The 27,688-nt window shown below is 35.0% G+C and overlaps 3 protein-coding genes and 1 long non-coding RNA gene across 9 annotated transcripts; 3 read left to right on the top strand and 1 right to left on the bottom strand.

Moving 5' to 3' along the window:
• Window positions 1-1,201: 1,201 nt before the first annotated feature.
• Window positions 1,202-4,448, top strand: LOC140823720 (UDP-rhamnose/UDP-galactose transporter 6-like). Of its 5 annotated transcripts, none has more exons than XM_073185195.1 (6): window positions 1,202-1,368; window positions 2,276-2,503; window positions 2,802-2,986; window positions 3,073-3,273; window positions 3,679-3,840; window positions 3,946-4,448. In XM_073185195.1, the coding sequence occupies exons 2-6, from the start codon at window positions 2,347-2,349 to the stop codon at window positions 4,270-4,272; spliced, it is 1,032 nt and encodes a 343-aa protein (XP_073041296.1). In that variant the 5' UTR covers window positions 1,202-1,368; window positions 2,276-2,346; the 3' UTR covers window positions 4,273-4,448. The 5 variants fall into 5 exon arrangements, with proteins under 5 accessions (XP_073041296.1, XP_073041298.1, XP_073041297.1 ...); XM_073185197.1 differs by having other exon boundaries at window positions 1,202-1,467; window positions 2,301-2,503; XM_073185196.1 differs by having other exon boundaries at window positions 1,202-1,467; window positions 2,292-2,503.
• Window positions 4,449-7,716: 3,268 nt separating this feature from the next.
• On the top strand, window positions 7,717-11,746 carry LOC140823719 (brassinosteroid LRR receptor kinase-like). Its single transcript, XM_073185192.1, has one exon. It carries the CDS (start codon window positions 7,897-7,899, stop codon window positions 11,533-11,535), a length of 3,639 nt encoding a protein of 1,212 aa, XP_073041293.1. The 5' UTR covers window positions 7,717-7,896; the 3' UTR covers window positions 11,536-11,746.
• Window positions 11,747-17,811: 6,065 nt separating this feature from the next.
• Window positions 17,812-24,574, top strand: LOC140823718 (uncharacterized). 2 transcript variants are annotated; one of them, XR_012116268.1, is made up of 3 exons: window positions 17,812-18,034; window positions 18,474-18,692; window positions 24,461-24,574. It is a non-coding gene; the product is annotated as an uncharacterized lncRNA (long non-coding RNA). The 2 variants fall into 2 exon arrangements; XR_012116267.1 differs by lacking the exon at window positions 24,461-24,574 and adding an exon at window positions 23,000-23,544.
• On the bottom strand, window positions 19,982-27,360 carry LOC140823717 (developmentally-regulated G-protein 3). The gene is made up of 10 exons (XM_073185191.1): window positions 27,152-27,360; window positions 26,484-26,537; window positions 25,406-25,579; window positions 24,604-24,675; window positions 23,555-23,614; window positions 22,341-22,450; window positions 21,567-21,866; window positions 21,014-21,205; window positions 20,377-20,428; window positions 19,982-20,278 (listed from the first exon to the last, which is right to left on the bottom strand). The coding sequence occupies exons 1-10, from the start codon at window positions 27,191-27,193 to the stop codon at window positions 20,228-20,230; spliced, it is 1,107 nt and encodes a 368-aa protein (XP_073041292.1). The 5' UTR covers window positions 27,194-27,360; the 3' UTR covers window positions 19,982-20,227.
• Window positions 27,361-27,688: the final 328 nt, after the last annotated feature.

Here is a 27,688-nt window from a genome sequence, read left to right as displayed (position 1 = left end):
TGAAACTTCTTAAAATATGAAAATATTGATGATGGGTTTTTCTTTTTTCCCGTAATTTTCCCTTTTCTGTTTTTTTATACCTTTTCTAATATAAAAGTCTCTACACGTGCAAAAAACATGCACGTGATCCAACTTGCTAGCACATGAATAGACAAGAGAACTAACTGTAATTCGTTCTCCAGTCTACGTCTCTGCATCCTGTCACACCTGATTTTTCTCTTTTCTTTTTTTCTAATTTATTATTTAGTAAAAAAAATAAATAAATCAACTCTTTTGGTTAGAACAAGTCATAAACAGGTAGATATAATTACTGATTCATGTGCTCTGATATATAAGATAAAATGCTTAATTTTCTGGGGAAATATCATTAGGCGTACAAATCACAATCTATAATATTGTGATTAAATCTAATTAGTTTCTATAAAACTAGCAAACGAAGTAGGCATAATGCTTGGTTCTAAATTACACCCTCCCATAAAAAAAATTTAAAAACAAATTTTGGAGTCAGTCATAATCCTACCTTTATTTATATATAAATAGAAATTATTTGAGTAAGTTTCTTGTGAGACGGTTTCATTAATTTTTATCTGTTAGACGAGTAAACCCTATCAATATTTACAATAAAAAATAATACTTTTAGCATAATAAATAATATTTTTTCATAGATGACTCAAATAAGAGATCTGTCTCACAAAATACAACTCGTGAGACCGTCTCATACAATTTTTTGTCAAATTTATTTTTGATGTAGTCAACTTTCGAAATTATACCTCATAACAAAAAATTAGGTAAATGGCTAACTAGTAGTTTCATTTTTCTTCCTAGTAGCTTTGTATAACTTCCACATTATAGTTGACATTCTATGAAATTTTCGTAGATTTTTTTAAAATAATTAATTTTAACTATTATTCTTATTATTACACATTTAATTATATATATCACATTTTTCTTTACATTTTATTTTTTCGTCAATTCTATGGAATTTTCATAGGTTTTTTTAATAAATAATTACTGTTATTATTTTTATTATTATTCATTTAATTATATGCATCACATTTTTCTTTACATTTTATTTTTTCGTTTAAATTTTACTTTCATTTTAAAATTAAAAGCAAAAACCTTTTTGTTCTCTAATTTTTTGTAGTGAATATATATTGTATGTATGTAAAGTCGCCTTGAATCAACCAAAGGTACACTCCATTCTAAATGGTAACACGTTTTCAAGAACGGAAACTGGGAACAGCGCGTTTCATGGACAAGTTTCAACAGTGTTGTTTTGTGCAACACTCAAAGGTCACATTCGTCCAGATTTGTCCTCGAACATCACATGATCAATCTGTTAAATTCAGAGGCTTGCAGTTGAAACAAGTAACTATTCTCTTTTTCCTCTCGATTCGGTCTCCTCTTGCAGTCAATTCCGCGCTGCGGAGAGCAGAGTAGAACTCTTGCGGCAAAGCTGTGGATCAGGTAATAACAGTTCTGAATTTGCTGTTTCCTTTTACATTCGAGGATTTTATGTTCTTTTTTTTTGTATCTTGTTGCTGAATTTTAGAATCGATTGTGGTTTCGCTGATTTGCTGTTGGATATTGATTATGTGTGCGATGGAGTCGCTGCTTGATTATCTTGTAGTTATTTATTCTTTGGTGTTCTTTTCCAATATCTGTTTATGAAACTCGATGATTTTAAATGCGGCGATGTTTGAGTTACTTGTTTGTATGTTTATTCTAGAAAATTGTTATGTTTAGTTCAAGTGGTGATAAGTGGAGTGAGCTCGTGAAGATATTTCTTGATAGTAAACTTTTTAGTTCTGGTTTTGGATGTATGGCTTCTGTTTTTTACATATTTGAAGATTCCAGTTGGACTCTTGCAGTAATAGTTATACCTTAATCCAGAGTTGAATAGGTTGTATTTCTTCAGTAAGCGTGCTCGAATCATGTGAAAATTTGAGTCTAGTAATTGGATGGTTCCCCTTGAATATCAGATGTTATTTTGAAAAAGAATTGATTGAATCGAATTGGTTTTCTTGGTTATAATTCTCAGTGCCCCGAGGGTAAGTGCCTGTATGGTAATTGATTTAACACCGCTCAAGATTGTCAAGTCTGAACGTGACAAAGTGGGATCATAGATCGATATGATTTTAACCTTATATCCTTCTTAAAAAATAAAGACGTGTTTCACTTCATATTTAACGTCTACTAATTTTCTTAGTATACTTGACCTTCTGTTCTTATTAGTTCTTTAAACTCAGTTAATACCAATAGGCTTGTTTTGCAGTGATGTGCATGTAAAGTTTTGACAGGAGCAAGAACTATTTCCTTCCCTGGAGCTGACATCTTTAGAACAATATGGACATTTTTAAGCAACTGAAGAGAATGTCTTCTGGAAGCAAGGATGACCGCAAAGTGGCTCTTGATGCAGCTGCTTGGATGTTCAACATAGTTTCTTCTGTTGGAATTATAATGGTCAATAAAGCTTTGATGGCTACATATGGTTTTACTTTTGGTATGATAGTAATGCCTATCGATGGATAGATCCTCAATAGCCAATTATTTTATTACTTTCATTGATTAGTCTATCCTTTATCCATCCATTACATTTTACATTTCATATGGCATTAGGCATGGAGATTTGAAGGTTTTTTTTTTGTTCGAAAAAAACTGTTAGATATGATAATCTGAACTAATGTAGACGGATATTTAGCAGCAAATTTCTCTGGAACCTTATGTGAAACTTGCAGCCCACCACTAAAACATAATGTATTGATATGTTTTCTTTGTTCGATTATTTCTTTGCTTTTCAGCTACAACTTTAACCGGCCTACATTTTGCTGCGACTACCTTGATGACTCTTTTACTTAAGAGGCTGGGCTATATCGGGAGTTCTGCTCTTCCAGTCTCGGATCTTCTGAAATTTGTTTTATGTGCAAATTTCTCTATTGTTGGAATGAATTTGAGTTTGATGTGGAATTCAGTCGGATTCTATCAGGTTAGTACTGCAGTTCATTCAGATTTTACTGCCAATGCAATTGTTCATGACTACAAAATGTTCTGCTCCATTTCTTGATGTGCCAGATCGCAAAACTCAGCATGATCCCTGTGTCATGTTTTCTTGAAGTTGTATTGGACAATGTGCGGTATTCAAGGGACACCAAGCTTAGCATTTTAGTTGTTCTATTGGGTGTTTCCATATGCACTGTCACTGATGTTAGTGTGAATGCCAAGGGGTTTATTGCTGCATTTATTGCCGTTTGGAGCACTTCGTTGCAGCAGTATGTAAGTCTTCTCTCCATCAAATGATATTGATCAAGGAATCTTGTGGCTTACGGCTATTGGGATCATCCGTGAATTAAATTGTGTTTGAGTTCGGGTGGTTGGGTATAAACATGGTTGGTACAAGGAAAAAAATTTGACTGGGAGGCTAATTGCATCTTTTAACTTTTATATTTCAGTGTGGAGGTGAATATCTTGGTTTCAGTCCTACTGCTTATATCCAAACTGGAAGGATGGTTTGGGAGTAATCATTAAATATGAGTGTATTGCGGGCTTGTCTATGTTAAGCACGACCTTTAAGCATGAATTTTCCGATGTCTTTGATAGCTCATCATAGGATATACTAGTTGCTTACCTAGTCTTAATGAAGTGCTTGATTGGGTTCTTTCATTTTTCATACATCTGCAGTATGTCCATTTTCTACAAAGGAAGCATGAAATCGGTTCTTTCGATTTATTAGGGCATACTGCTCCACCTCAAGCAGCATCATTGCTTTTGGTAGGGCCCTTGATGGATTACTGGTTGACAAACCTAAGGATTGATTCCTATCACTATACCTTAACGTCAACGGTAAATCGGTCACTATTACAAGGAAAATATGATCAGCGATTATGCTGACACTAATGCCTGTATTTTGTATGTAGCTTTTTTATCGAGTCTTTGACGTCTTTGCAGATGTTTATAACATTGTCCTGTGCAATAGCAATAGGAACCAATCTGAGCCAATTCATCTGCATAGGAAGATTCACAGCTGTGACATTTCAAGTGTTGGGCCATATGAAGACCATTCTCGTACTGATATTAGGATTTGTTTTCTTTGGAAAAGAGGGACTTAATCTACATGTGGTTGTGGGGATGATGGTTGCTGTCATGGGTATGATTTGGTACGGTCGTGCTTCGTCTCAACCTGGAGGCAAAGAACGGAACCAAACCCTGCCCGTCCAGACACTGGAAGAAGAAATCGGGCTCGTAAAATCTAGTGAGAATGAAGAGAAGATCTAGTGACCATCCCAAAAGCAATGCCAAGAGGCGTTTTAGCTGTTGGGTAAAATCTCCTAGTACAAAAGTGTCGAGTCATTTTACTTACAGCGCCCCAATATTTGTGTTTCATAAGATCATACAACAGTTGCAAGTACCCAAAGAATTTACCCATCAATATAGTTGCATTGATCATTTCAGCCATTTGGCAGGTAAAACTAGGGGTGCAAACGAACCGAATCGAGCCGAATAATAGTAAAAAAATCAGGCTCGAATTCGGCTCGAAATAGGTATATTCGAGTTCGAGCTCGATTCGAAGTTCGATAATTTCAAATATTTGGGCTCGAGCTCGGCTCGAAATGAAGTTCGAGTTCGAGTTCGAGTTCGGCTCGAAATATTCGAATATATTCGTGAACTATTCGAATTATTGCTCGGATATTAAGGTTTGAAAGCTCGAAATGCTCGAAATATTCGATATATATATATATATATATAATTATATTATATTAATAAAATATTAAGGCTCGCGAACTATTCGCGAGCTATCGAACAAAATAATTTGGGCTCGAGTTCGGCTCGAAAAAAAGTTCGAACATGTTCGAGTTCGGCTCAAATTCGATAAGTTCGAATACGAATCGAATATTTATCGAGCCGGCTCGAAAAACTCGCGAACATGTTCGGTTCGTTTGCAGCCCTAGGTAAAACTTTCCATGCTTATGTTCTTATCAAAGCAGACGTGGCTCTCCCCATCTTTGCAAATATTGCATCGTTTACTTAACCGACTTCACATTTGCATTGTGCCTCATAAATCGACTGAGTTTATTTTTTGTTAATATGATCTTAAGCAGGGGAACAAGGAGAGGGGGTAATGAAGACTGACTAGGGTACCCTTTTCCCCCTAAATGATCTATTGGCTCATTTATTTTTCCTCAGCTCCCAGACTTCTAAGCCTTTGACTCCGCTACTCTAGTTAATGTTTGCACAAGAAATCTATAAAGTCACAATGATGAAAGAATGATGAGAAGGATATGAAAATCACAATTTTCTGGTGGATCTAGGAAACAAATTTTAGTTTCACAGTAAAAATCCGGTAAACTCCATCCATCGATTAATTAATTAGTTGGAGGTCTTTTTATGTCACACCACGATCTTGGAAATATGGTCTCGTCTATCTTCTAAAAATTTGATTAAAAGTTTAAGAACATGAGCCTATCTTCTAAAAACTTCTAGGAAACCTATCTTTTTTATTAATCCCATACAGAAGCGGTTTTTGGGCATTACCCATGGGCCTCGCTCGCATTTTGGTTCCAAATCGTTCTGACAATTGATTGTTTTAATGTTCGTGAGATTATTACCATCAATCACTTGATTTTCTCTGTTTGATGAAATTCGTTTGTGTACCACGCGGTAATCAGAGATGGACACGTGTACTTAATTTACTATATGATAAGAAAACATAATAATGGCAAGATAAGATTTGTTTTCTAATCAAGAAACCATTCGATTCATTATTTTATCCGCAAATCATACAAGTTGAGATTGAATATGTTATTTATAAAAATATATTATTTTTTTGAAAATCTCCTCATTCGAATGACAAACAATAGCATTTTCATGTTGATACAAAAGTTTATGAGATCGTTTCACGAATCAATTTTATAAGACGAAGATCTTATTCAATCCAATCTATGAAAAATATTATTTTTATGTAAAAAATATCAATATTCACTTCATATACGAAAGCTAGTTGATTTGTCTCACTGTTGTGTGCAGTAATTTAGTTCAAGGTAGAAAAATCGAAAATGGCGTTTGAGCTGTTATATATTTTAAAATATTTGAATCTCACTGCTACCACTATCTATAATTTTTAATAAAACAACAAAAGCTCGATCACATCCTTACTAATATATAGTTACGACTTACGAGACTGTGTTCTTACATAAAAAGTATAAAAACTTGCTTTAAAATTGTAATCATTTGATTTTTAAAAAAATTTGTAATCATTCCATCTTAAATTACATTTCATTTAATTATATTAAATTTAACTAAATGAAATGTAAAGTTTTTGAGAAAAAATACATTTTGTATGATTTAATTCATTAGAAATTTATAGCATGGTTGTGTGCAGTGTACATGTGCAGCCTTTTTTTTTATTTAAAAAAAAACATTACTCGATGATAAATTAATACACATGATGAATTTTAGATTGATTATCAAAATTATAATATTTATGCAAAATATAAATTATTGCATTGCTCATAAATTAATCCTCAACTACCATACTGTACATATGCACATTAAAGACGACAATAAATTGAGAATTTGGGACTTTAATATTGTAAAATTGAGCCAGATTGCAATAATGACGGTAAATAAAAAATCTCATAGGCATTAACTTATGTGCATGATCGTGTGAAGACAATCAATTAATTATTCAATGAAATCTTGTCATTCATAAAAAGTAGATAGTGATTGAGCCATCCATGCACTTCCGTACTTTTCAACCCTTTCCTACACTAAATAAATAGTTAGTAGGTAATTAATTACTAAATGCAATTAGTTATATTTTTACTCTATTCCTACTTATTATATTTATAAATCTAAATTAATAAAATTAATAATATACTTAACTTGATATGTATGCATGAGATGATAGTAAAATTAAATTTAAATAGATTATGGATAATACAGATAGAAAAATGCGATCATGGAATAAATCATGTGAGGACAGACGAAAATAGAATTATGTTCTATTTGGATTTTGACAAAAATTTGTGTGAGACGGTCTCGCGATCGTATTTTATGAGACATATATCTTATTTGGATCATCCATAAAAATATTACTTTTTATATTAAGATTATTATTTTTTATTTTGAATATCTGTAGGGTTGACTTGTTTCACAGATAAAAATTCGTGAGACCGTCTAAAAAAAACTACTTTTGGATTTATTCATGAGTTTTTTTTTTTTTTTTTTGAATCATTGAAATGTATCAACTTAAAGTTACTACAAATCATTTTATTCGAACACCTCATCAAATCAAATCAAAATCCTCGTATCTAATTGTAACCTTAAATATTTTGGTACGATAAATTTTAGTTTTATATATTTTTATTTATACGCTTGAAAATATTTCTGAACGGCCATCCCTATTCATGCATTTCCTGCATAACAAAGACCACTTTTCTATCAAAACTAGAAATCAAAAGACTTGAAAAGCCAAGTTTTGAGCAACTGAGAATGGAGTTAGAGTTTCACTCATTTTGGAAATTTGATTATAATCTGACATTTGAAATAAAATGTATTCTATATTTAGGGCAGAGATAGAAATTTGTGTCACATGGCATGTGACGAAACAGCTGTGTCCACCCCCCCAATTCAACACCCCCCTGCCTTAAATAATTCAACGATAAATTTATATACGATATTTATTTATTTATTTATTTTAATTACTTAGAGTTTATTGACTCCATCTCTACAAAGCCAATCCCATTTAGTTTTGGGTTGATCCCTCCCTCTCTCTACTTTGTGTCTGTTCGTGTGTGTCTGTTCCATATCTCCTGTCTGGAATGGAAGCAAAAGAGCCACGGCTCCTCAAGATGCACAAGCCCACGACATAATTCCTACAGAGCACGTTAAATTTTGAACATGAAAGACCACAACAAGCTCATCAACTCCAATTTTCTCTTCTTCTTATGTCATCACACCAGTCTGCAGCAGCAAATCTTGATGTGTGTATTATTATTATCTGTCATCTTTCTCCCCTCTACACTTGTTTTTTCTGCTTCAAACGACCTCTACAGGGACTCTCACCAGCTAATTTCCTTCAAGAATTCACTCCTCAACCCCGCTCCACTTCAATCCTGGCAGCCTGCCATTTCTCCCTGCAGTTTCAGTGGTGTTTCTTGTAAAGATTCGAGGGTTTCATCCATAGACCTTTCTAATTATCACCTTAGTGCTGATTTCTCCTCGGTTGCGAGTTTTTTGTTGACTCTTCAGAATTTGGAGTCTCTTGTTCTGAAGGCTGCTGGTATTTATGGTTCAATCTCTTCTGTTTCGAGTGTTTCATGTGGGAGCTTCTTGAGTTCGCTGGATCTAGCTGAGAATGCTATTTCCGGGAGTTTGACTGATATTTCCATTCTCGGGACTTGCCTTGGATTGGTTTTTCTTAATCTTTCCAAGAATTCTTTGGACCCCCCTTTTGTGAAGGATGTTGCTAAAAAAGGCACTTCCTTTGCGGGGATTTCCTCGTTACAAGTTCTTGATGTTTCTTACAACAATATTTCCGGGCAAAATGTGGTTCCTTGGCTTTTATCGAGTGGTTTTTCTGAGTTGCAGCGCCTGTCTTTGAAGGGTAACAAATTGTCAGGAGATTTACCTATGTTGAACTACAAAAATTTGGTCTATTTGGATCTTTCCACCAACAATTTTTCCACCAATTTCCCCTCATTTAGTGACTGCTCCAACTTGGAACACCTTGACTTGTCTTCCAATAAATTCCACGGTGATGTCGAGAATTCGCTTTTAAAATGTGGGAAGCTGAGTTTTCTTAACCTCAGCAATAACCACCTAACAGGCTCGATTCCAGAGCTGCCTAGTGGGAGCATACAGTATCTGTATCTCCGAGAAAATGATTTCCTGGGTACTTTTCCTCCGAGTTTATCCGATTTATGCACAACCATCGTGGAGTTGGATCTGTCTTTTAATAATTTTACAGGTAGTTTACCTGAAATTCTTGGTGCCTGCTCTGCCACCTTGGAGCTTCTTGATATCTCAGGAAATGATTTCTCTGGTGAGTTACCCATTGACACGCTCTTGGAATTGAGCAATTTGAGGACTTTAAGGATGTCTTTCAATTACTTTTCGGGACCTTTGCCCGATTCTTTTTCGAAGATGGTGAGTTTGGAGACCTTAGATGCGAGTTCAAATAGTATATCTGGTTTGATTCCTTCTGGTCTTTGCCAAGATCCTAGGACCGGTTTGAAATGGTTGTATTTGCAGAATAATATGCTCACTGGTTCGATACCTCAGAGTTTAAGTAATTGCTCACAGTTGGTTTCTCTTGATCTTAGTTTAAACTATTTGAATGGAACCATCCCGCCAAGCTTGGGGACGTTGCTGAATCTCAAGGACGTGATCTTGTGGTTGAATCAACTCAATGGTGAAATCCCAGAAGATTTTATGTACTTGCGGAGTTTAGAGAACTTGATTCTTGATTTCAATGACTTGTCTGGATCCATACCAGACAGACTTAGCAACTGTACCAGGTTGAATTGGATTTCATTGTCTAATAATCAATTGAGCGGGGAAATACCAGCTTCTTTGGGCCTTCTAGGCAATCTAGCGATTCTGAAACTTGGAAACAATTCGCTAAGTGGAAGTATTCCAGCTGAGTTAGGGGATTGTCGCAGCTTGATTTGGTTGGACCTCAACACTAATTTCTTGAACGGGATGATCCCTCCAGAGTTGGCCAAGCAATCTGGTAAAATTGCTGCGGGATTGCTCACAGGGAAGCAGTTTGTGTATATCAAGAATGATGGGAGCAAACAATGCCATGGAGCTGGAAATTTACTCGAGTTTGGAGGCATTAGGCAGGAACAATTGAGCAGGATTTCGACGAGGCATCCCTGCAGTTTCAACAGAGTTTATAGTGGCACTCTTCAGCCAAATTTCAATCACAATGGCTCCATGATATTTCTTGACCTTTCTTACAATAATCTGGAGGGAAATATTCCGAAAGAGCTGGGTTCCATGTACTACCTGTATATACTTAACCTGGGACACAATGATCTTTCTGGTCCAATCCCTCTGGAGCTCTCCGGCTTAAAGAATGTTGCTATTCTTGACTTTTCCTACAATAGGCTGAACGGTTCCATTCCACAGTCGTTGAGCAACCTCCCGTTGGGTGAAATTGACCTATCGAATAACAATCTATCAGGAATGATACCTGAATCAGCTCCATTCGACACATTTCCTGATTCCCGGTTTGCGAATAATTCAGGACTTTGTGGATACCCTCTTCCCCGTTGTGGGGCGGGATTGGGTACAGGAAATGGCCAGCATGAAAAATCTCACCACAAGCGTACATCCATTGCGGGAAGCGTGGCAATAGGATTGTTGTTTTCCCTCTTCTGCATTCTCGGATTGACGCTAGTTGCTATAGAATCGAAGAAGAGGACAAGGAAAAGGAAGGAGGCAGCGATCGAGGCCTACATGGAGAATCACTCGAACTCGGTCACAGCCAACAGCATATGGAAAATCAGTGCTCGTGATGCATTAAGCATCACCCTCTCAACCTTCGAGAAGCCACTCAAGAATCTCACTTTGGCGGATCTTTTTGAAGCCACAAATGGCTTCCATGACGACTTCCTTGTAGGCTCAGGTGGATTCGGGGATGTGTACCGAGCCCAGCTAAAGGATGGAACTATAGTGGCTATCAAGAAACTGATACATATCAGCGGCCAAGGTGACAGGGAATTCACTGCCGAAATGGAAACAATCGGGAAGGTCAAACACAGGAACCTTGTTTCCCTTCTTGGCTACTGCAAGGTTGGAGAAGAGCGCCTCTTGGTCTACGAGTACATGAAATATGGGAGCCTAGAGGACGTGTTACATGACCGGAAAAAGATAGGGATCAAGCTAAATTGGGCTGGAAGGCGAAAACTCATCATTGGATCAGCTAGAGGATTGGCTTTCCTCCATCACAACTGCAATCCACACATAATTCATAGAGATATGAAATCAAGCAATGTTTTAGTCGATGAGAATTTTGAGGCCAGGGTGTCGGATTTCGGAATGGCAAGGCATGTAAGCGTAATGGACACTCACTTGAGTGTCAGCACATTGGCTGGAACGCCAGGATATGTACCTCCCGAGTACTACCAAAGCTTTAGATGCTCGACCAAAGGGGATGTCTATAGCTACGGCGTGGTTCTACTCGAACTGCTTACCGGTAGGCGGCCGACAGATTCTGTCGACTTTGGGGACAACAATCTCGTTGGATGGATGAAGCAGCAGGCTAAAGTGAAAGTACGGGATGTTCTTGATCCCCAGTTGTTGAAAGAGGATCCTAGTTTAGAAATGGAGCTTTTACAATACTTAAAAGTGGCATGCTCATGCTTGGATGATCGGCCCTGGAAACGTCCCACAATGATCCAAGTTATTGCTATGTTCAAGGAAATTCAGGCTGGATCTTTGGTCGATTCGTCTTCGATAGTTACAGTAAGTGACGGTAGTTTCACAGCAGTTGAAGGTGTAGAAATGAGCATACGAGAAGGGAATGTATAGAATAAGCCATTGTGAAACCGGAACCAAGTTAGTGAGGATTCTTTGATAAAGGTCAAGAAGTATGCATGATATGCACTTGAATTTGTACTCTTGCAAATAGTAGTAGTTTCTTGAAAAGAGAAAATCTTGTTATTTATTTATATACTTAAAAAGGATATTTAACTTTTGTAACACTTTATTGTACATATACAGTTTGAGTTTGAAATGGTTCGTCCTTCCTAGTTTTCATGGATTTTTTTCAGAAACACAGCAAAAAAATATGTGAAAAGTGCCTGTTAGATTCTGTGACCTCACTATGACAGTGACGAAGTTCATGATTTTTCTTATATTTTTCATCCGATTATCAGACCTAGTAAAAATTGTCATGCCTTAGCTAGTTGGCTCAATTCCCTTTTCAGCATCTTGTCTTAAATCCAGGAATGCATCATCTGTCTTATCATCTCATTTTCTCCCATTTATTTGTTCCAAGTTTTAACTTGTTCTGTTCGTATAAAAAATCTGTAAATTGTCAAACAATGTCTCTAACTCTACATGCATGCAAGTTACATCAAAATGCTTGGGGATTTAATTATGTTTGTAGGCCATCCCCCCTTCATTATTCATGCTTTTGAGTTTTGACAACTTTCATGTTCCACCCCCCTTCCTTTTTGTTCCGTTCCTCTCTGTATCTATTCTAAATACATGTACTATCACTCAATTATTGCAAAGGAGTATATTATATTTTATTTTCCTTCCCAAAAAAGCCTACTGATTTTATTCATGTTTTTACTTTTTATATAAATATCGAAGGAGAACATTTTTGGTTAATTTTTTTTAAAAAAAATTCTATTAAATTTAAATTTCCCACTTTCTAATCAACATTAGTAATAGATGTAACATTCACGAATCACCAAGTGGTCCTTAAAATCTATTGGTTTTATGTGGGCGTGTGCACGTTCACGTGTATTTTTGCTTCAAAGCAAGTGCGTTAAAAGTGGTCACATCTTACCTTAAAAGTAATAAGATAAAAATAAATCCGTATATATATATATATTTTTTTTAATATCATATATACATATAAAAATATAATTTTAGCATTATAAATAATATTCGTAAATTTGTCATAGTGAAACTAATGAATTATTTGAATTCAAATTTATATATATTTCAATTTTCGAGATTTGTCTTCATAATGAAAGGACTTGCATGCATTATTAGTTTCGAGCCCATTGTTCTTCACGATTCTATATCATTTTCAGACACTTATATCCAGCTTGGTGAAACAAAGAAAGGCTAACTACTCTAATTTTTTTAAAATAATTTCTTAATATATATCATAATAATTCAATCTCAATTATATAATAAATAATATTTTAGATCCATAACGTCGTAACAGTAATATTATAATGTTCCAAATTAGTTATTTGGTCATGAGACAGCTTGCACTTGTCCTTTATAATTATTTTTCTTTTTTTTTTCCTTCCTAAAATTACATTTCATTTTCTTTCGAGAAATGACATGCATGTTCATATAATTAACAGATTTAACAAAAGGATTCGTATAATTTTATTTGGTTTCGTGTTCGATATCAGGTGATAACGAATTTTTTTAAAAAAAAACTTAATGTAGTAAAATAATTATTCATGAAAATTATATATTTCAAAAACACACACGCACACACCTCCGGGGTCCCTTTTTTCCAAGCATTTTCATTGTTATCACCACCTTCATTGAAAATAGGAAGATTTAACCGATTTCTTGGTCTATATAACTTTACGCCCCGGAATTTTTTGTTATATTTCATTTTTACATGCACAAACTTATATTCAAAGAATAGTCTGCAGAAAATTTGCAAATTCTTGCGATTATATGAAACGACATGTGGCCCCGAGACTTGAAAATTTTAGACAAATTTTGGGGTTCATGGATTAGATATAGTTTTAGAAGCATTGTAGGTTTTGTCCCCTCCCATTTTAATGTAATTAATCCTCACAAAAAAAAAATCTTTGCCAGCCAATGTTGTCTCCTTCCCTTTGCCACATATTCTCACCCTCCAATCGGATTCTAGCAAGAGATTATAATTTTATTTTTAGAGCCCACTTCATATCGTGTGTCACGTAGATATTTTACATGATAATAATTGGGAATTTTTTTAATAATTTATCTTTAAAAGTGGTTGTTGGAGTTGTTGAATAAGGGTGAAATATAACAATGAAAATTGATTGATTATTGCCTAGATTCATTGATCTAGTTACATGAGTTGTTAGTTCATCAAGAAAATTCTTAATTCTTGATCATAATATAACAGTATACTTCCACGATAATATTTAGAGTAGGTCTCTTGTGAAACAATCTCACGAATATTTATCTGTAAAAAAGATCAAATCTACCGATATTCATAATAAAAAGTAATAGTCTTAGCATAAAAAGTAATACTTTTTTAATCTGTCTCACAAAATACAACCAGTGAGACCGTCACACGCAAGTTTTTGCCTAATATTTAACAATACTTTTTACATCAAAGATGTATTTTGTTTTTTTGAAAACACAAACAAAATTGATTTAAATCTCATCCACTTAATTAATATTGAAAGTGGAGACAATAACCTATCAAGAATCAAGATTTTAAAAATCATAATTATATCCTATATTTTCCCTTTTTCAAGAAACGTCTATTTTGGTGGGTCGGGTGGAACCCCAATGTCTACAATTTTAAACAAAGGTCGAGTGGTTTAGGTTTATACCACGTCAGGAAAGGGTCCAAAAATTACCAAATAACAAGGATAAGAATTCGTTGTGCCCCCACTACAAGGAGAAGAGGACAAGCGATTTAGGTCTCGAGCTTCTTTTTTTTTTTTTTTGCCCGGAGACTTAAAAAGTTTTGTTAAAATTAAGGTAGTCCTATTATTGTTTAACTTTTGATCTAGGTAGTTTATGTCTTTTGCAAATACACATAAATATCAAAGTTTTTTTTTTACGGTATACTCAAGAGTCCTTCAAAGATGCCAAACGTTCCAAAATTGTAAAAACTAAAACTCGGAATGTAATGTGTGTTTACGATATTTGAAATTGGGGGATCCCAAGACAAAAAGTGGAGATACATATTCATTTTCGCGATGGAATAGAATTGCATAAAACATAACCAAATTTCGTTATCACTATGGTTTTTGTTGGGAATGTGTTTTTTTTGTTGGATAAATGAAAATAAAAGAAGGAGAAAAGTGAGGAGTTGTATAGGTAAGTGGGATGTCTTAATGTGGCTTGTCCCACATTGAGAAAATTACCAAATGAAGTTTCTCTAATAAGCTCCAAGTTGAGACAAGGGTTTGGGCCCCAAGGGGTACCAGAAGTTTTTAGAAGGGGGAAAACGCTAATAGGCTGTGTCTCGATGAAACACACGCGCGCTCGTCTCGTCTCGATGCGGTGCGGTCTTTGACCAAAGTTAATCTTTTTAGACCAAATTTATTTGGAAATTAAAAATGTTAGCTCAACGAGAATGCACAACAGAGTGCATGGTGCACGCACTCGGGCAGAACTGGGCGCCACATCCCGCGCGGGTGCGCGCATGTTACTGGAATTCGAGCATCGGGCCAGAACTGGGCGCGCGGCCGCGCAGCTTCTCGCGCGAGCGCGCGCGCCCTACTGTGAAATGTGCGCACTGAGACAGTGCATTGCGCGCGGCCGCGCGTGTTGTCGCGCGGCAGCGCGCGCTGCACTGTTTCAGACGAACATGTGCGTCCATTGGCTTCTAAACATCCGTTCATGGCTGCGTTTCCACCAAACCTTGTGTCCTTTGCATAGAAGTGTGTCTCCTCGTTGCATCCGGTCTGAAGAAACGTCTCTCTTCAAAGCAACCGGTGATCATCTATAAATAATCCCTCCATCCACATTCAAAGGCTGCTGAAATTTTGCATCTTCTCCTCTCATCTTGCTGCATCTATTTCGAAAAACACTTGAAAGCTTTTGCATATTTTGTGTTCGCTGATTTCGAGATTTGAAGTGCTGCAAACTCTCGACGTGAAGTCGTTGTATATTGGGGACGATTGCCTACGAAGTATAGCACTATATACGGGCAATTTCATCTTGCGGAGAAAAGATCCTCCTTGCCTCGACTTGATCATTTTGTTGCTGCCGTTGGTTTGATATTGAAGTTGCTGCTCTTGATCGTGTTTCAAGACATCAAACATATCCGGGTAATATCTATTTCTAACATTTTTTTCTTAGCATTGAAACCACATGTGATATCGGTTCTAATAATGAATAAGATTTCAAGATTGTACAAGTATGAGGCTAAATAGTTGAGAACGATTTAAAAGATTTGACAAGTACTATTCATATTATCAAATATATCTTATTGTCAAATATAAACACGCTAGAAAGACTCATGTTGATACAGTGGAAGTAATTTCGAACTTGAGACGTTACATCACATTGAATGTGATTAAATCAACGTGAGAACAAACCTAGTTATGCTATTTGTTCTTTTATATATATATATATATATATATATATATATATATATATATATATATATATATATATATATATATATATATATATATATTCGATTTTAATAGTAAATGCACGAAGCAAATTTGTATAGCGATCGAGCGGACCTTTTTAAAACATTATTGTAAACAAATATGTGGTCTCACTACATTATAACGTTACTTGAAATTTAACAACATCAATACTTTATTATCAATGTCTGGGTACATTCTTATCACATAACATGTAAAATGTTTTGATAATTCGTCTGAGTTAAGAGCGTGATGTAAAACAATGTGTTTTTGTAGAGACTCGATGAATAACAAAAGTCGATCAAAAAGAGAATTAAAGATGTCACATGTCGTATCAACGATCCAACAAAAACTATGTCAACATGTAAAGCATAAAATATATAAAGATCAAGTTTGTAGAGTAAATTGCTATCTAGGCTGAACTTGCTACTCTTACTTATCAAGAGGCAAACTCGAACTGGAAAACCATTATTTTTCCGGGGTGAAATGCAAGAACCCAAAAATTTCGAGGGTGAAAATGTGATTATAACGTGCTTCGAATTATTGAAGGACGCGTGTCACGGTTGAGGCCAATAAGCGTGGTTCACGGGCAGCAGACATGAATCGGGCAAATGGGGCAGCTGGAATCATTGTGACTTTGAGCTGGGCTAAGTAGCTGGAGCTGCCCACGTGAGATTGCCAGATGTGGGCCCCGATTTACTAAATCCGGCCTACTCATTGGATATGAAGTTACAATCCACAAACGACTTAAATAAATTTTTTTAAAAATAAATTATCAATTTATTGATTAGTTAATATATCTTTAAATTAATAAAATTTTATGATATCAATATTAATAATTTATAAATATTTTAGAAACAATAATTTGCAAGTTCAAACTGAAAATTCTGATTTTATAGATATTAATAGGATAAATAAAAAGACTGGGCCACATCAGAGGTGGGCAAAGGGCTAGGCCAACCCAGAACAATTTAAACCAAGTATATACTGCCATTTAAGGCCCAGTTAAACCCTGACTCGGTAGCCCATGGGGCCTGGTCCAATTGCCCATCAACGTGAAAATTATATGAATATTTCATAGACTACTTAATAATTAATGTAGTGAAAAGAACTAATAAAACTTTAACTCTTAATTATTGCAAATGAAATAATATTTGAGTTAAGTGTAGGAAACCTCGGCCGCTTCTTTTATTTTTTATTAAAATTTCTTAAATCTTATCTCTTTTTTTTTTATTATTAATCGAATATATGAAATTTTAATATTTTTTTAAAAAATAATATCATTAAGTTATACATATGATAAATAAATTAGCTATATTATAATTATTGATGAGGAATAATAGTACGAACAACAATAAATACTATGAAATAAATTAATAAAAATGTAATTAGAAATAGTGAAAAAAATGTATTTAAAAAATTAATAATTTTATTAATAATTTAAGAAATTTTTATTTTATAAAATAAAATCCTTAACAAGTTTAATCTGAAAATATTTTGTATGTGATTAAAGTAATGTTTGAAATTTCTATTAAGTTTTCTTTTATAAAATTGTACAAATTCACAGTGATAAAAGTACATAATATAAATATATGACAAAAACTTGTGTGAGACGGTCTCACGGGTCGTATTTGTGAGACCGGTCTCGTATTTGAGTTATCCATAAAAATATATTACTTTTTATGCTAAAAATATTACTTTTTATTATGAATATCGACAAAATTAACCCGTCAGATTAAAATCTGTGATGGACTCACTCTCGTATAAATCTGTCGCCCGTGTTTATGCCTTTTCTTTGTTCACAGCAGGGAGCACATGCATTTTACCTAAGAAACTGTTCTTTCCTCTCTCTCATCATCTAAAAACACAGGGAAACTTATAAATTTTCCTTAAAAAGAATAGAAAGTGCAGTATTTTTAGCAAAAAAGTTGAAAAGGTGCAGTATTTTTAGCAAAAAGGTTGAATTTTTTTACTGCTGTCAGATGGACGACTCCAAGGAGGTAAAACTAAGTCAAAAGGGTCTTTATTTGCTTTGGAGGACTCTGTTTCTCTTAATGGATGATATTTTATTGATAATAATTCAAATCCCAGAAGGCTTCAAGGCATTTTTTTTTCAGAATTTAATATTTGAAAATCAATTGGACTGTGGATACATTTGGATGTGCTTGGTTTGAAGAAAAAAATCTTTAAACTTCTTTCATGTGAGAAGTGCCAAATTCATGAAAAAATCTTAACTTTATCAATCCCATGCTTAAATTTGTAGTTTTCATCTTCATTTGTTGGAAGAATTTCAAGTGTGTTAAAAATCCGGATGTGTTATATGACGAAATCAAGTTCTTACAGGAATTTCAAGGGGGCCTTTTCTTGTGATTAAACCTACAAAGTTTGTTCATTTGAATTTTAAGTGTCATTAGCTGAAATGTTTTCTATCTTCCACAGAAGAATTCACCATGGCTATCTGTGGCACAATTTGGAGACTGGGATCAAAAGGGACAGTAATCTGTTTACTCGATGGATTTCTTGAAAATCCGAGAAATGAGGAAGCAGAACAAGAGGGGATCCACAAGAGCCAGTGTTGGAAATGAGGAAAACCTAATCTCTTTAAACACGAGAGATTTGAACAAACCCCACGACGATCATCAGGACCATTCTCCAACAGTATGATCCTTTCCCCATCTTTAAGTATGACCTGCATGTTTGAGTTTAGAGAACAAGTAGTTGATACTTACGAGCTAGCATTCAATATCTAATCGGGTATTGATGGCAAACTCTAGACAATTTTTTACAGATACTGATAGAACGTAAAAGAAGGTACATCATGGAATGATGTAGGTGGGAAAATTCACATTTTTGGATCGAGTTTTCTGATTATGTAGCCGACAATCTTAGAGATAATTGGTTTCCTTGGCGTTTAGATAAATAAGCCATTTCAAGAATGGATCTTGTAGAGAGTTTCCTTCTTGCTCAAGATGAATGCTTACTGGCTTTACAATCATATCAAATAGATAAATAAGCCCTTCAACTATGAATTTTATAGATACTTTGATTCTTGCAGGATCAAACTTTAGGTCAACCAATCAGCCTATAGAATCAGACTTAGAATCGCTTATTTATGTTTGCTAGGAATCAATCTATCATCTATCTCAAAAGGCTTCTTAATCTTCATAAAAACACGCTTTAACTTTGGCTCCATCTGGTTAAAAGATAGCTATGATTTCTTTGAGATGTGCTCTTGATGTTGTCATGAAGCATACATTTGAGTGGATGTGATGCAAGATGGTGTACCATAACACACTGAAATAACATGCAAGAGATGGGTGTGTGCTTGATGAAGAAAGCAACGTTTGGTACTTGCTAAAGCTGAAAAGTATCCCTATTACATCTGGACCACCTTAAAGCACATGTGATTTCACATGGAATGTATGTTACCAGAAACATAAAATAATGAAGTAGAATGTAGCTCGTTTTGGGCTCTCTTTAATCTTTATACCCATAGAAGGTATCCCTTTTCATGAAGCATACTGTCATCTCACGTGATAATGATTCTTAGTTTCATTGTTTATTTGAATAAAGATTCTTTAAATAATTTTGCAAGTTTGATGTTAACAAGAAAATATTAGGGTGATTTGGAACCTTTTCTAATCTAATAACATAATTTTATATCCAATGCCAACCTGATCCCTTGTGTCTTCAAGGCCTGACAATGCCAATGGACAGTTTGCTGAACTTTTATTATCTCGGGCTTGTATTATTATAGTTATTTTCTAGTTTTAAGAATTTTTTCTCACCGTAGATACTGTATAAAACAGTACATTTACTAAATGTAAATGCTAGTAAATGTAAATGCCGTACTAAATATATGCGTATAAGGAGACTTTAACTGTCGAATCGAAGACGAAGTTTCCATTTCACCCGGCGAGAGAGTATATTCAGGAAGAGTTTCATAATCAGAGAATCACTCTTAATATAAATTGAAAGCTTAGAGCATCTCATCAGGACATTAAAGTTGCAGCAAAACACAACCACGAATAGTCGATTTTAAACTCCAGCTTTTATATCATGTTCGATCCTACTCGCTAAGTGACTCTTCATACAATGACTCGTACTTAGGAGAAAGTTCTATAAACTTTACTGCTGGAAGTCTGGTGCCACATGCCTCGGGACATAGCTCGAGCCACCGACCCTCGAACTCATCACAATTTTTTGATTATCTGCACTACATCTTCATCTTCCAATTCGTGCTCCTGGTGAAGATACCGGGGCCAAATATAAAGCAGCAGAAATATTACAATGATTACCATATAGCATGAATCCTGAATAGGAAATCATGATAGAATTTTACCTTGCCTACCCTCTGGGGCTTGTGTTTTACACTTGAACCCCAAACCAGTGCGCTGCAGAATTGAACAAATAAAGTTCAGTAATAGCAATCAAATTTCTGAAAAATAAATAAAGTTTCCAGATAACTATGCACCAATGAATTAGAGGATACTTGTAATTCTACCCTATATAAATTTCACGTTGATGCTTCATTGCACGAGGAACAATGAGGACAATGTCAATCCATGGTGAGAAACCTCACCGATGTCTTTCCATGGTGAAAAACCTCACCTCAACAAATTACAGGTGTTAAGAGACATTTCTTGCCATCCCCTTTATCTTCAATCAGATACTTCACATCAACCCATGGTTGATAGAACTATTAGCCTTAATGAGTAATGATTACTCTCCGTTTTGATGTTTACAAACACGCTAAGATCAATTGAATCGACCCAATTGATGTTTGATCTGTTTCCTTTCTTCTTAAAGCTAAAGTATAAAGTTTTGAAAACTCCGATAAGCTCTGTTTGAGGTAGAGTGTAGGGATATGCAACTATAATTAGCTGGGTTTTACTCTGGATAGAATAATCCTGTCCTCAGTATTGACACATTTAATCAACAGTAAAGAACTTCAAAATCAAGAAACTTAAGGAACTTACTACTTGAATTGTTTAAGCATATCCTTGTGGATTCTGTTACAGAAATCCTCAACAGTCTTTTTCTTCGATGACAGTATAACAGGGTCTTCATAGTCCGGATTCATCCCTTTGGGCTTCGTGTATATGCGAGTTAAGCTAAGATACTCCCATACTTTATCTAGGAGACCATCAAGATTCCATTCCAAATGAGCACTGGAAACACAAGTTATAACGCAAATAATTTGTACAATATCAGAGAAAAAACAGAAGATATAAACAAACTAGAAAATAAGGTATTACATACATCAGAAAATAATGCCGAAGAGGCACGCCAATTATAAAATAAATTTAGTTCAATTAGTTGAGCTTTGAGAACATGCAAATACTCTGATAAACTTCAGGAAAAAATCTTATCTCAGAAATCTTGGAACAATTCTACAATTCATATTCTGGATTGCATAGATGAGATGATGTGCTCTTACTACATTTATTCTAAACAATTCAGAGTATTGTAAGCAGAAAACAAGATTATAACGTCATTACATTATTTCATATAAAAATAATCCAAGGTTACCTCACAGGGCAATAATGTGGAAGTTTGTCGAGAATCTCCAGTTCTTCAAGTGTAATCTGATCAATCTTGTTGACAACATAAATGCAAGGCATATATACCCTACTTCCCTCAATGACATCTATAAGATCATCAGCTGTCGCATCATACCTAAGATTGATATCAGCATTGTGTATTCTGTATTCACTGCATATTGCCTTCACAGTTTCAAGGTCCAGATGTGTGTTGGTAACTGTAGACGTAAGATTGATTCCACCCTTATCTTTCTTGCGGAATGTCAAATTTGGTGGTTCCTTGTTTAACCTAATCTCATTAAAAGAGTAATATATCGTTTCAACGTCATGTAATTAGGATAATCATGTGAAGAAATACATAAAAAAGTTGTAATTGGTTTTGCATAAAATGAAAATAAAAAACACATGAAAAAAGCAAATGCAATTGACAAGATTTTTTCCTATGTTGGTTTTCAGGCTCCATATAATTAAGAATAACCTATTAGTTCACTTCACTTTCTTTAACATCCACCACGCTAAGAAATCTGGCAATATTTTCCTTGCCACACTATTTAACTAGTAAACATGCACGTGCATGCTTATTAAACAGGAGCCATAAACTCTTACGTCATCAGTGCGCGAAACCCGCAAGTCACACACAATCAGTATAGACAAAATGAGCTACGAGTAAAGTACAAAGCTTCCTGCAAATAGATACTGGCAAAATGATGCAGATATAAGGGATTAAACTGTCATGAATATATCACATGACCATGCAAAATACCTTATACCAAATCCCTCGAGCTCTTTCTCTATAAGTCGTTTATGTGTAATTGGCTTTATTGCATCCAGAACAATCAGGATACAGTTACACGTCCTAGCAGTACTGATGACCTGAATTTAGAACACAATCAAAAGCACTGTATGAAAATATAAGCATAAAATATGAAATTGAAACATATTATCTAAACGAAAATGATATTCAGATATTGACATTAATAATGCATAATCACCCATTGTCGCAATTTCTGTAAAGGTGGGAATGTGGGATAGATTATAGCAATTAACCAAGAAGATAACAAAAGATCATCGTCGATTTCTAAACCTCATCCTAACAAAGCTCGCCATCGGTCCCCTTAATTATAGATTCTCTGAACAATCAAATAGGGGTCCACTCAACAATATTTGATATCGTTGTCTTTTGAAAATTTCAATATTTCATAATCATATAGAAGAAATTCAGGCAGAGAAGGCAAAAAGTACAGGTCGTATTCATGGATTACGGGTTGACGCAGCTGTCTCATTAAGTACAGTATCCTCCTCTTCCACTTGGTGCAGGTGTTCATGGTTTCGTAATTGTGATTCCAATACTGGTTTATACTATATTTCACAAGCTCTTCGTGGGGAGAAGATTCTCTAACTTCCTTTGCCTTTTCTTTTCAGGAGCGAGGATATTTACATAGCACGTGCAAAAAAAGGGTAACAGAAAAAGACTTTGGAAATGTTCTTCAAATCGAGTTCTTGGCTTATTCAGGATGAAAACTGAAGAAGTTTTAAAGTAATAACAAAAGTTGGTGAGTTTGGATTATCTTCTGTTTGAAGCTTGCGCCTGAAGGATTTTTTAGGTTGGGTTATACTTGTATTAGTTTTATTATTTGTTTACCAGTGTGTCTTGGGAAGCAAAAAGGCACACACACAAACACTTAATATAAAGGTGAAATCACTGAGTTAGAAGATTGATATGCAGAAGGTTCTCAACAAGACTTTGTGGATTCAAACCAGAAACCCAGGGTAATAGGATTCTAGGAAGTATGTGCCAAGAGAATAATTTCAATTTGGCAAAATGATGCGCCAGATGTACAATAAACAAAAAATTTTAAGCCCAAAAGACAACTTCAGTAAAGCTAAACAAAAACAGATCGAGGGGAGAGAAGGGTGAGAAGAAATACCAGTCAAAACAAAACAAAACTATATAGTGACAGAAACGTTGAATATTACCTGCCTACCTCTCCCCTTGCCATCTTTAGCACCCTCAATGATACCAGGAAGATCCAATAACTAAAAAATGCAGGAAAAAACTAAAAGATAAATATTTCAAACAAGAAGAGTATAGATAATGCAGGGAACCAGTTACTAAATGAGATTTTTGAGGCCATTATTTCTGGCTGAATATCGTCCAAGATTCACACAAATTTTTGATATTACCAACCTTCTTGCATGAAACAAAAATACATTTTAGAAAAATAAAACATTAATATGCATAACTGTTAAAGGCCTGACAAGTTGAGCCCTCAAGAATGCATTATTTTTAAGACGAAAAGAAAGAAAGTCCAAGACTGAGATTTTTAGGCCCTGTTAGTAAAAACACTAAAAATGCAATTATGAATTTCTCAACCACGCACTCGTTCCTATATTATTGGAGAGCAATGACAGAAAAGTAATGCACAGATTGCGTTGCTCTTTACATCCATCAATCAATAGATTTATTGATGCATACTCTTAATGGCCCTATCATAAAATAGATTTCAACCACCCGCAGCCTTCCAATGTCTATATGATATCCCACTCTTAATTTTGACAATATTTAATGTTAACAACTTAAATGGGAAAATGTACCACGTTTATTTGAAAACTCATGAGAGGAAATATCTATATCTCGAGCTCACAACAATACAAATAAAGTAAGTTCGGCAAAGTAGTTTGTCACTAGAGATGCTGGAAGGTTACAAAAACAAAGTTAAAGGAGAAAAACACGTAAAGGGAACACTGTGAGAAGACTTGCATGGACACACAGAATGCAAGTAATTTTAAAATTTTGAAAAATCTCCAATAAACTTGATTAAGTGAGTGTTGTAACTAGTAAAAACAACCAACTGCATATTACTCTGTAGTACGATTATGCAGGATAGCATTTGAAATCAGTATTCGCTTCAACAGAGTAAAGCTGCATTCGGGTAGGATTACAACTTTATTTTGGAAACAACTCTATGGAAATGCAAGTGTTCTAATAACTGAAACAAACAGTTCGCCAGTGGAAAAGTAGGTACCTGAATTTTGGCTCCTCGATACACAATGACACCAGGAATGCAGGTTAAAGTAGTAAACTCGTATGAAGCAACCTGAAATTGATGTAAAGAAAGATCAAAAAACACTCGTTTGAGGCTTCAGAAACCTGAGCATAAATATGTAATGTACCAATAAGAATAATAAGAAGAGAATCAGGATACCCAACAGCAGTTCTATCAGTCAGAAAACATGAAGAGTACTGATTTCATCTTACATTGGAGGTTTTCGTTTACCCATACTTTGCATTTATTTCAGACGAAAGGATTGATACGAATCCCCAAAAAACACAGAATCATCGCCACAACTCCCCCAACAAACTTAGTTAGACTTTCACGTCAATAACTAATTAATCGTGTACAGATGAACGGTAAATGAACCAGAAACGGAGGATAGATGTTTATTTTACAGTGTAGATATCTTAAGCTTTTTAGGGTGACATAATTCTATATATTGGTCGTTATTTCGTTAAAATTTCAGGATGTGTTCCTGATGATCCGTATGCCTCAGCCCTTACACTCCCAAATACATTAATTGTTTCTCGCATTTAAAAAAAATCCTTTCTTGCAACGTCGGTCAGGATGTAATTAACTCACCACAGCACTAAATATTCAGGAAAACAAGCAAGCATCCAAAACAAATGCATAAAACAGATGTTTTAGAGAGAGTTTGTACACTTTAAAAGCTAAAATAACCGAAGTATGCAATAATTACATATAGATTGGATGCTATGGCACATTATCCATAAAAGGTCCGCGGCTGCGCAACATATCAAGAATTACAAACCTCTGAAAAAGTGCCTGTTAGTTTGTTTAAAAGTGTGGACTTCCCAACTGAAGGGAAACCCACAAGTCCAACTCTAGCATCACCACTTTTTGTAACATCAAAACCTTCTCCAGCACCACCACCCCCTTTTGATGAAGGCGTAATTAGTTCCCTCCGAAGTTTTGCGAGTTTTGCCTAGGAGATTAAAAAGCCACGCATATTAAAAAGGTAGCTAGTGAACTTCAGATATCTTTGGAGAAAGAAAAATTTCACTGAGAATGGCTGGTAAAACAGAAAGTTTCACAAAAATAATAGTCAATCAGGTCCGTGTTAGAAGCTTATACAAGGACATGTATACATGCATTAATATGCATGTACATGAGGCTACAGTTACATCATCTACACCATATTTTTCAAATTACGTCAATCCAAAAGATGATAAATAATGTCATATCATAGATGTTAAAAGCGCACACATTGCACAGGGGTATTGACACAAGGCCTGGTGATAGTGCCCTTGTACCTTAAAGAACTATGTGAACCGACCAAATATATATGAGCAATAATTCAAATTCACAGACACATTGTACCCTACACATCATAAGATGTGGACAAAAGCCGACAATATAGTATTTTAATTTCACAGAGAATCGGTGAGGTTATAAAAACTTTTAAGGGAGTTCCAGCACAAGTTAATGAGGTGGGAGACAATTTTGATGAGGAACTTCTAGCAACTCAAAAAGACAAACATGCATCCCCCTATGTCCAATATAAACAACAATTTCACCAAATGGAAAATGAATATCATTCAGGCCATTTTGAATGGCAGGTAAAAACACAAGATTCAATTCAGGAAATACTGGTGTATAGTTACAAAAGACCTGCTTTAGATGATGTCCACTCACTCACTTTGAGTGGATATACAGTTCATTTCAGTAGAATTGTAATAAACAATATTGGATATGCGCAAAGTGATCTTGATTTTCTCTATCAACAAGATTAAAGATAAGAAAGGTAAAACTGAAGACATGGAAACATGATATCTTTTCATCAGAAATTTTTATGTTAAGACAACGGTGACAAACATGACGTGCTGTACCTTCAGTAAGCCCAGGTGATGGGCGGTTGCTTTGTTCTTCTGAGTCCTTGCCATCTGCAATAGGGAAAGGAGAGAAATTTTCCTGTTCTTAAAACGCTATGCAAATTATAATAAAATCGATCCAACACAAGACATATGAATACAACAATTCAATGATTTAACTTTCCAACCCTGAGTAGCCAGCCCAATACACATAAAAATAGAAAGCTAAGGAATAAAAAAATCCGACTGAACAGCACTTGGTAACAGTTGGATAAGAGTATATAATTGTAAGTCTATCTCGGAATATAGCATTATCAGTAGCAACAAAGTGAGATTCAGTTAAAAAATGACGTTCATCTTACATCAAGAGGATTTATAAACATTAAGTGAATGGGAAATAATACAAGAATACCTCGTGGCCATGGCTGGAAAAAATAAACGTGAAAAACTAAAATATCTGAGAAAAATCAACCTTATATTTAACAATTGCATAGTTGCACTAATTTTTCAGCCTCAGTTCGCTAATAACACTAAAATCTATTAATTTCCTTCTCACATCTCGCCAATAAAATCAGATAAAGACCGATAAACAAAGAAAACCACTTCCTTAAGTTAAAATACGCAGACATCGAATGAAAATTTATCAAAACCTCGATCATTTGCTTCTTAATAAATATTTCAATTACCTCATCTTCGATGTCTTTAATCTTCTGCATGATAGTGGCCATTGTTTCCGAGACAATAGGAAATGAGAAGCTATAACGACAACGTACAAGCTTTAGGCGGTGGGAATAAGCCTTCAGGTCGGAGCTGATCCTTTGTGCGTCGCCGGAGTTGGGGGAACCAAAGAAACCCAAATTCTTCTCAGCTTGGGCTACGCTACTAGGGCCTGTTATTTGTTGGGCTCTACTTTATGGGCTTCTGCCTACCTTTTCGGACCAACGCCTTCCAATTTTCCATATCGACGCGCACGAGATCTCACGAATCTTTATATATGAGACGAGTCAATTATATCGATATTCATAATAAAAAGTAATACTCTTACAATAAAAATTAATAATTTTTCATGGATGATCAAAATAAGAGATCCGTCTCACAAAATACGATCCGTGAGACCGTCTCACACAAATTTTTTGTCAGTATGGGACATGGAGTTTGATGGCTAAAAAATGTTTTTTAAAAAATTCATCAATATGTTAAAAATAAGTCATTATACGATTTAA

Source organism: Primulina eburnea, chromosome 2 (assembly GCF_022965805.1).
Source record: "Primulina eburnea isolate SZY01 chromosome 2, ASM2296580v1, whole genome shotgun sequence".
NCBI lineage: Eukaryota > Viridiplantae > Streptophyta > Magnoliopsida > Lamiales > Gesneriaceae > Primulina > Primulina eburnea.
The sequence above is the reverse complement of the archived record's forward strand: the minus strand, read 5'-3'. Positions and strand labels throughout refer to the sequence as shown.